The sequence below is a fragment of the Brachyhypopomus gauderio genome, chromosome 10 (assembly GCF_052324685.1).
Source record: "Brachyhypopomus gauderio isolate BG-103 chromosome 10, BGAUD_0.2, whole genome shotgun sequence".
NCBI lineage: Eukaryota > Metazoa > Chordata > Actinopteri > Gymnotiformes > Hypopomidae > Brachyhypopomus > Brachyhypopomus gauderio.
Window position 1 is genome coordinate 10,762,820 of NC_135220.1, and position 9,952 is coordinate 10,772,771.

General features: G+C 48.0%; 1 protein-coding gene across 9 annotated transcripts in view; it reads left to right on the forward strand.

The window, feature by feature from the left end:
* Positions 1–9,952, forward strand: part of LOC143525421 (protocadherin alpha-C2-like) — a 64,223-nt gene extending 54,271 nt beyond the window's left edge. For all 9 annotated transcript variants that reach the window (XM_077019335.1, XM_077019340.1, XM_077019334.1 and 6 more), the window contains exons 3-4: positions 1,939–2,027; positions 6,617–9,952. In XM_077019335.1, coding sequence (XP_076875450.1) covers positions 1,939–2,027; positions 6,617–6,927 — 400 coding nt within the window. In that variant the 3' untranslated portion in view covers positions 6,928–9,952. The remainder of the gene's footprint in view (positions 1–1,938; positions 2,028–6,616) is intronic.

The window sequence follows — 9,952 nt, forward strand, 5'->3', positions numbered from 1 at the left end:
GTTGGGGTGAGGTGGTGAGGGTGTGTTGGGGTGAGGAGGTGAGGGTGTGTGGGGGTGAGGGTGTGTTGGGGTGAGGTGGTGAGGGTGTGTTGGGGTGAGGAGGTGAGGGTGTGTTGGGGTGAGGGGGTGTTGGTGTGAGGTGTGAGGTGGTGAGGGTGTGTTGGGGTGAGAAGGTGAGGGTGTGTTGGTGTGAGGTGGTGAGGGTGTGTTGGTGTGAGGGGGTGTTGGGGTGAAGGTGTGTTGGTGTGAGGTGGTGAGGGTGTGAGGTGGTGAGGGTGTGTTGGTGTGAGGGGGTGTTGGGGTGAGGGTGTGTTGGTGTGAGGTGTGAGGTGGTGAGGGTGTGTTGAGGTGAGGAGGTGAGGGTGTGTTGGGGTGAGGGTGTGTTGGTGTGAGGTGGTGAGGGTGTGAGGTGATGAGGGTGTGGGGGTGAGGGTGTGTTGGTGTGAGGTGGTGAGGGTGTGAGGTGATGAGGGTGTGGGGGTGAGGGTGTGTTGGGGTGAGGGTGTGTTGGTGTGAGGTGATGAGGGTGTGGGGGTGAGGGTGTGTTGGGGTGAGGAGGTGAGGGTGTGTTTGGGTGAGGGTGTGTTGGTGTGAGGGTGTGTTGGTGTGAGGTGGTGAGGGTGTGAGGTGATGAGGGTGTGGGGGTGAGGGTGTGTTGGTGTGAGGTGGTGAGGGTGAGGGTGTGTTGGTGGTGAGGTGTGGGGGTGTTGGTGTGAGGTGGTGAGGGTGTGGGGGTGTTGGTGTGGGGTGGTGGGGGTGAGGGTGTGTTGGTGTGAGGTGGTGAGGATGAGGGTGTGTTGGTGTGAGGTGGTGAGGGTGTGGGGGTGTTGGTGTGAGGTGGTGAGGGTGAGGGTGTGTTGGTGTGAGGTGGTGAGGTGTGAGGGTGTGTTGGTGTGAGGTGGTGAGGGTGTGAGGGTGTGTTGGTGTGAGGTGGTGAGGGTGTGTTGGTGTGAGGTGGTGAGGGTGTGGGGGTGTGGGTGTGTTGGTGTGAGGTGGTGAGGTGTGAGGGTGTGTTGGTGTGAGGGTGTGGGGGTGAGGGTGTGTTGGTGTGAGGTGGTGAGGGTGAGGGTGTGTTGGTGTGAGGTGGTGAGGTGTGAGGGTGTGTTGGTGTGAGGGTGTGAGGGTGAGGGTGTGTTGGTGTGAGGTGGTGAGGTGTGAGGGGCAGGTATCTGAATGTGATCTGCGCTACAGTGCAGTCAACCTCGCTTCACACTTTCTTCCTTCAAACTTCCACTTCTGAAAATAGGACATAGAGATGATTTTTTTTCCATTTAGTCCCAGCACACGTTCATGGTCCCTGTGTCCCTATGTCCCTGTGTCCCTGTGTCCCTGTGTGCCAGAACCACATCATCTCAATCAGCTGCTTTCTGATCAGCTCCTCCCACGCACACCGTCTCTGTGTGTGACGTTTCCTCTCACGTGGTGCTCACTGATCAGAACACCTCACTGGAGCTGCAGTGCCCTACGCAACAGAACCGCAGTGACCCACCGCACGCCTGCACGTGCACTTGGGCTCGCATGCATCGGGTCGCATGTGCACGTGCACACACACACGCGCGCACGCGCGCGCGCACGCACGCACGCACGCACGCACGCACGCACGCACGCACACACACACACACACACACACACACACACACACACACAGTTGCAACCAGCAACTCATGCAGGCACATCCATACACAACAGTATGGCATAATTCAGTTATAACTCACACACACAATTCCAAGTGCCATTAGACCCATTTGCAAATATACAAATTTGCACTGAATTTGAAATCTAAGCACAAATCATAATATTTTATTGGGTCATTTTTATCTCTTTTATCATTTTTATTTTTTTGTGTCTCTGTACCAACCTTCAGATTTCTCCACGTTAACTGTTAGCTGTAGCTGCTCTGTGATGCTCGTGTGTGTGGTTCTGTTTCCATGACAACAGCTCCGTGCACATGGAGGAGGCGTCGGCCGTGATGCAGGGAGCCCAGGGCGTACTGGTGCAGAACTGGCCCACCGTGTCCAGCGCTGCAGGTAAGACCTGGTGTCCTCCCGCACACCTACACCCAAACCTCACATCACCCAACACGTCTGCCTGAACACCAGAAGAGCAAACAGGATGAGACGTTCTCTGACAGACATCTACAGAAACGGTTTGAAATGATGTTAAATTTATTTGAGACGCTGGAGATTCTGAGTGACGTTTGGTCATTGCTAGCAGCAGTTAAGGCTGTATGGGAACTCACACTCACAGTCTAAGGACACACTCTCATTCATACTCACACTCTATGATCACACTCACTCACATTCACACTCTGTGGTCAGTCTCGCATTCATACTCACTCAATGGTCATACTCACATTCAACTCACACTCAACAATCACATTCACATTCAGTGGTCACACTCTCACTGTGTGGTCACACTAAAATTCAACTCACACTCAGCGGTCAGTAGGGTCAATATTCCACTCACACTCAGTGGTCCCACTAAACAATCACACACTCCACTCACCATGGTACACAGTGTGTCCTTTAGCCACAGACAGCAGAGCCCCGTGATTTCCTCAGTAACGCAGCATTGCCTTTATCAAGTGTGCTATTTTGTCCCAGTCTCACAGCTAAAAGCACATAATTAGCCTGCATAAGGGCCTTATCATTAGCTGACACCATGATTCAAGACGGTTTATTTTGGGTGAAGATGAAATATGCAGTTGTTTCCATGTTCCCGAACTTGCTTTACCACCTCATGTGGACGAATTCAAGCATTTTGGCTGTAAATTGTCTCTTTTAAGTCCTGAATCTTTTGCAGCGTGTGTCGACGAACCTGCATGGCTCGTTGTTAATGGTCCCCCAGGCCCCTGGACCCAGGCCAGCCTGCAGGGCCTGCCTCACACTTTCAAATCTTTTTTTTCATGATCTCTGGTACTAACACATCATCTGTATAGCAGAATCTGCATTTACCTACTTTCATGTGAAAAGGGGGTGTGCCATTCGATTCTAATTCCTGTTGGGATTGGTGGGGATTTGGCGCAGTAAGGGAAAAGAAGCAGGTTATTGATGTCCTGCAGGATATAAACGTGGTGAAGTTGGTGTTGGAGGAGTGAGAGCTCTGGTTCATATTCAGTGCTCTTCAAACATGTGGCCAGACAGAGAGGCATCGATCTGCTGTCCTGTTAGAGAGATTAGTCCGGAGCCAGGAGCCTTGTGGGTGGTGTATGACTCAGATATTGACCCTCTGATAGAGCACCGCCAGGCTGCATTCACACGAACAGTAGTGAGGTAGGAAGTCAAGGCCATGAGCCAAAAATTTTTTTTATATGGGCTGCAGAGTATTTTGGAGCTAATTGAAAACTTCCATCTCTGTGGCTTGCGAGACATGGGCAGACTGGCAGTGGTTTGGTGCAGATGTGTTTGGTGCAGGTGTGTTTGGTGCAGATGTGTTGGGTGCAGATGTGTTGGGTGCAGGTGTGTTGTGTAAGTGCTGCTGAGATCAAGTAGCTGAGCATGGTGCTTGGTAATATGTTGGGTGCTTGGTGTTGTGTTGGGTGCATGGTAATGTGTTGGGTGCTTGGTGTTGTGTTCGGTGCTTGGTGTTGTGTTGGGTGCTTAGTGTTGTGTTGGGTGCATGGTAATGTGTTGGGTGCATGGTAATGTGTTGGGTGCTTGGTGTTGTGTTGGGTGCATGGTAATGTGTTGGGTGCATGGTGTTGTGTTGGGTGCTTGGTAATGTGTTGGGTGCATGGTGTTGTGTTGGGTGCATGGTAATGTGTTGGGTGCATGGTGTTGTGTTGGGTGCATGGTAATGTGTTGGGTGCATGGTGTTGTGTTGGGTGCTTGGTAATGTGTTGGGTGCTTGGTGTTGTGTTGGGTGCTTGGTAATGTGTTGGGTGCTTGGTGTTGTGTTGGGTGCTTGGTAATGTGTTGGGTGCATGGTGTTGTGTTGGGTGCTTGGTAATGTGTTGGGTGCTTGGTGTTGTGTTGGGTGCTTGGTAATGTGTTGGGTGCTTGGTGTTGTGTTGGGTGCTTGGTAATGTGTTGGGTGCTTGGTGTTGTGTTGGGTGCATGGTGTTGTGTTGGGTGCATGGTGTTGTGTTGGGTGTTTGGTAATGTGTTGGGTGCTTGGTGTTGTGTTGGGTGCTTGGTAATGTGTTGGGTGCATGGTAATGTGTTGGGGGGTGGTTTGAGCACGTAGAGGATTCAGGAATGGCAGGCCCCTGCGGTGGTCCTGTTGCTAGGAAACACTGTGTGACTTGTTGCTAGGCAACAACTCCAGGAGATTGCTTCTGCAGCGGGGAGTGGGCGAGAGAGGACAGTGGGTGGCAGTTTCCACAGCAACCATTCATGCACAGAGAGAACAAGGAAACAAGGTAGGGGAAGGGGGGAAAGAGAGTGATGAGAGAGGACTAGGGAGAAAGTGAGGGATGTGAGGTGGGTGAGACAAGGGAGCAGTGAGCTAAAGGAAGAAATGGGACAGAGACGTGTGCATGTGAGGACATGACCACCATGGCCTGCTATACTGGATACACATTCACCTTGTGTTGACACCAGTTCCAGCACACAGGGTGACCCAGCAACACATGGAGAGTGATGGAAGGAGAGAGAGAAGTGGGGCATCTGAGAGGAGAAGTGGGGCAGTCATCAAATAAATAAATAAATAGCCCTGAAACATCTGGGTGGCATGAGAAGATCCTTATTAGGGAGTGTAGAAGAGACCCAGACAGCTGTGGAGGTTACAGCCTCAGTGTGAGGAGATGAACCTAGAACCTCAGCGTGAGTAGATTAACCTAGAACCTCAGCATGAGATTAACCTAGAACCTTGGCGTGAGTAGATTAACCTAGAACCTCAGCATGAGATTAACCTAGAACCTCGGCGTGAGTAGATTAACCTAGAACCTCAGCATGAGATTAACCTAGAACCTCAGCATGAGATTAACCTAGAACCTCAGCATGAGATTAACCTAGAATCTCAGCGTGAGGACATTAGCCTGGAGCTCCAGCGTGAGGAGATGCAGAGAGAGCCCTGGTGAAGGCAGGGTGCGGGTGATGTGCCTACGTGCATGTCCTAAATATGGCACGGGGACGTTCTCTGCAGTGTTCTCCACCATCGTCCACCTGGACTCCAGGGCACTCCCAGCCTCAGTAAAGTGTATTTAAACACGCATGGGCCAGTGGACGGGGGTGAGATAATGCTGAGGCAGACACCACTGCGTCCCCTGCAGGTCCTCACACCAGTCGCTCCACCAGTACGTGTGCAGTGTGACAACTGCAGTGTAGGAGTACCCATCCTTCTGTTAGGAGGAAAACACAAGGTCATTTTAGATGAGCAGCTCTGCCATGAAACTCTGCAGACACAAATGTACATGCATCTACATGCACGCACACACACACACACACACACACACACACACACACACACACACACACACACACACACACACACACACACACACACACACACACACACACACACACACATTCACACATGCCCCTGCACACCCACACAGATACCCTCACACATACATGCCTCTTCACACACATACATGCACACACACACACACACACACACACACACACACACACACACACACACACACACACACACACACACACACACACAGACATCCTTGGCATAATGTGCACTAGGGAAGTTAAGGGAAGGATGAGTGAACCTTCAGGAACCCATGAGAGGAGGAGGTTCATTCAGGAGATGAGGAGGTTCATTCAGGAGAGGAGGAGGTTCATTCATGTTTTTGTAGCTGACCATCTCAGTCCCGTAGAGGAGTTGATAGTGATGTGGTGGTGAACTGGAGAATGATGAGTCTTGTGCAGCATGTTCTACCAGACGTCTACATTTAATATTGTTAAGTGGTCCATCCATTGGTTGTGCAATTGTATGTCATTGTCCATCTGCTTGTACTAGAATTACACAAACAGGCACATACACTCTAGTTCAGATTCACTGATAGAGCTTAGATTGGGGTATTATAATGGCTAGACCATGTTTTTATTGAAATAAGTGATGCTTCGTACTTTCAGCATGAACCTAGATGAAAAAAACCAAAATCTCCTTTCAGAGCCACTTTGATCTGAATAAAACAGTATAAAAATGCAGGAAGTAGGTCAAAACACAGAGTAACTGGTACAGAGCGCTTTCTCTCTCTCTCTCTCTCTCTCTCTCTCTCTCTCTCTTTCTCTCTCTCTCTCTCTTTCTCTCTCTCTCTATCTCTCTCTCTCTCCTCCCTAAACCCTGTGCTGCCCTCTCAACAAGGGTACACACCCTTAATCATGAAGATTGCGTCCTCTCCTGCTGCTTGGCGTGACGTCCTGTGTTTTCCTGAACGTTAACATTAGTTAGTTGGTACAAATCCGCTCTTTTCCAAGACTAATTCCCACTGAGGCGCTTTTAGTCAACCCCCCCTTACAGATGTGCTCTCCGCTATTACCCTGTGTTCCCAGCATCCCGTCTGTCAGACACAAGCCTTGTCCCATGAGTCTTTGCTTCAGAACCATCCTTTAATCTGTCCTCCAACAAATATTTCTGGGTCTGTGCCGAGCTGACTTAAAATGATGATGGTGCCGGTGTCTTTCTCTGACATGTGAGCAACTCTCTGTCTCTCACACAGATGGGGAGGCGGAGGGACAGCTCTCCCCCCCGGTGGGGGCCGGGATCAACAGCAACAGCTGGAGTTTCCGCTACGGTGCTGGGCCCGGCTACGGACCTCCACAGGCCCTGAAGCCAGGGGAGATCCCTCCTGAAGCCTTCATCATCCCAGGATCACCCGCCATCATCTCCATCCGCCAGGACCCGGGGGCCGTGGACGACAAGGGCGACTTCATCACCTTTGGCAAGAAGGAGGAGGCCAAGAAGAAGAAAAAGAAGAAGAAGGAGAAGAAAGAGAAGAAAGAGAAAGGGAAGGATGAGGGGGAGGAGTAGAGCAGAGCCTAACCCTAACCCTGCAGTCTCATTGAGTTGTAGCCGGTAACAAACTCACGGAATGAGAAAAACAATTATGAAAAATGAGTATAGAGAGTTGAGCCTTTTAAGTCAGGTTCTTGCTGTGGGAAGATTGAGTAGCCAGACCTGCCCAGCGCGGATCAGAGACCCTTCTCTCTGTACCAAACCACAAATTTTACCCTGCAATTATTAGGGCGGGAAACAATTGGCTACTTATATATCATAGGCAGAAGAATGTTAGTCCACTAGTGTCTGTGATACTAGTAGAAATCCAAACCTATAAGAAGGAACAGCAATTGGCAAGCTACAATATCCAAGACTGAACACACCCTGAACACACTCCCTTCATTAACACCAACGTCTAATACACATGAGGGGAGTCTGTGGGGAGTCAGGCCTTCTTTACAAACAGGACTTTAAAAGAAGAAAAAAAATGGTATGAAGATATATTGTTCAGAATTATTAAATGAATTGAAATTTGTATTTAAACTAGACACAAAAGATGTCTGTGTAAAATATGAAGACCTGGTCAGAGGTATCTCTGTGTGAGATTAATGCTGATCAAATTACACCACTTCAGGGGTAGAACTGTAGCAGTATGTTATAAACTTCCAATGCTTGTGCTCACAGAGCCCCCTGCTGTCCTGGAGTGGCACACTAAACTACACATGGACAGGAATACATGGCATAATACGCCAAAACTAAAGCATCCAGTTACATTTAAACACAGTGACACACACACACACACACACACACACACACACACACACACACACACAAACACACACACACAATTCTGGTCTGTCCACTTATTGTACAGCTAGACCATATTATTTCCAGCAAGGAATGAGGTGCTCCAGCCTACGGGAGTCTGTAATATAGGCAGGAATGTTGCTTGTTGCTTCATTTCAAATCCAGCCTGATCCCATCACCTCTCATAAATGTTCCATAGCTGTGCGCCAACCTCCCACTCTTCCCTGCCAGCTCTGTGCCCCTCCTTCCTGTAGCCCTGTGTTGCCCCCTAGTGGCTGTTTTATGTACCACATCAAGACAGACTGAAAACCCCTTACTGATATAAAAACACAGGCCTCAGCACTGTTACTGGAGCTCTTCTCCGCAGGGAACACGAGCACGTGCATCACTCCTTCCATCCACACACGAGCTGTCTAACAGCGTAGCAGCCGCTTCTGGTAGGAATTGTGTTTAGTTTGGGCTCATGGGCCTTGGTGTGGTGAAGGTCTGGAGCAGCGTGTTTTAGATCGTTGACACTGCCAGATGAGATGTGGAGCTGAGCACAGAAAGGTGGCAGCGGTTTATTCATCTGAAAGGTTCATGTGTGTTATGTGGGGTTGTGTTCTTTTGTTTTTACATTCGCTTTCTTCTTCTTGGCTGTCAGGCTGTTGAACAAGGTATGAGAGAGATGTTAGCGCTGCTATGAGATTACATTCTCACCACACACACACACACACACACTCTTTCTCTCTCTCTCTCTCTCTCTCTCTCTCTCTCTCTCTCCCTCTCTCTCTCCCTCTCTCTCCCTCTCTCTCTCTCTCTCTCCCTCTCTCTCCCAGGCTCCTTCAGGTGTGGTTTAGTGCTGTCAGATCACTAAGTGGCCGTTTGCATGTAAAACGCAGATGATACAAAAACTATATATAAATATATAGATATATATATAGATAGATACATAGATAGATAGTTATGTTTTCATAATTATTTTAAACCATTCCTCTTGGAATTAGAGACATGTGTTGTCTCTACAAAAATCCTTAGACATATTTCTAATAGGCACATTACAAACACACACATACACACACACACACACAAATACACTGTCAATGCCATATTAACATTCTAGATATATCTAATGATGTAGTGTTCTATAACCAACACACTACACACTTTGGACGAAAGTATTGGGACACCTACACATAACACTACATCTATAGGTATTAGTATGGAGCTGGTTCCTTTTTGCAACTAGATCAGTGTCTTCTGGGAAGGCTCTGGAGTATGTCTGTGGGAATTTCTCTCATTCATCCAGAAGAGCATTTGTGGGGTCAGACACTGATGTTAGAAGAACTGGCCAGGCTCACAATCTCCTCTCTAACTCATCCCAAATGTGTTGGATAGGATTAAGGTTCTGTGCAGGCGGGTCACGTTCGTCCTCACCAAACTCATCCCAACATTTATGCCTTTCTGGGCTTGGTTTCGTGCACTGGGACTGGGTCGTGCTGGAACAAAGGCCTTCCCTAAACTGTCCCAATGAAGTACAGTTATCCACATTGTCTTGGTGTGCTGAAGCATTAAGACTCTAAGACTGTGTCAATCTTTTGAAGGCACCATGCCTGAGAGAATGACCCATTATCTCTCTCCATGTCCAGAGAGGCAGACGGAAAGGCCACGTGCTTGATTCTATATACCTGCAGCAACGCAACTGAATGAAACACCTAAGTTCAGTGATTAAGATATTAAGAGGTGTGTTCCAATTCTTTATCCATATCAAGTGCATACATGTGTACACAAACACACACACACAAACACACACACACACACACAAACACACACACACATACATTGCAGCTAAAATGGTCAATCCTTTGTTTTGTGCTAGGCTTTGAAATCATGATCAAACGCCATTATGTGAAACCAATTCATACAATATACCCTTCTATTATTATTATTATTATTAATAACCTTTTCCATTAAAAGGTACAAAAACATAATAAAAATTTCAAAATGATCAAAAAAATAAATTAAAAAAAGGTGACTGTGTACTCTGCTCATGTGTAGTGAATGTCTATTAAAGTTGTTTGGTGCCATGGGACACAATACTCTTGACTTTGACAGTGCAAATCTGTTGAACAACCTTTTTGTACACCTGCTCATCAGTGTAATGGTGATATAGTGTTTTTTTCTTTATTTTTCCTTTTTATATTGCTTTCTGAAATCTGGTAATGTGTTTTGTTTATAAATCACAAATAAAATTTCTTTCATAAGTAACTGA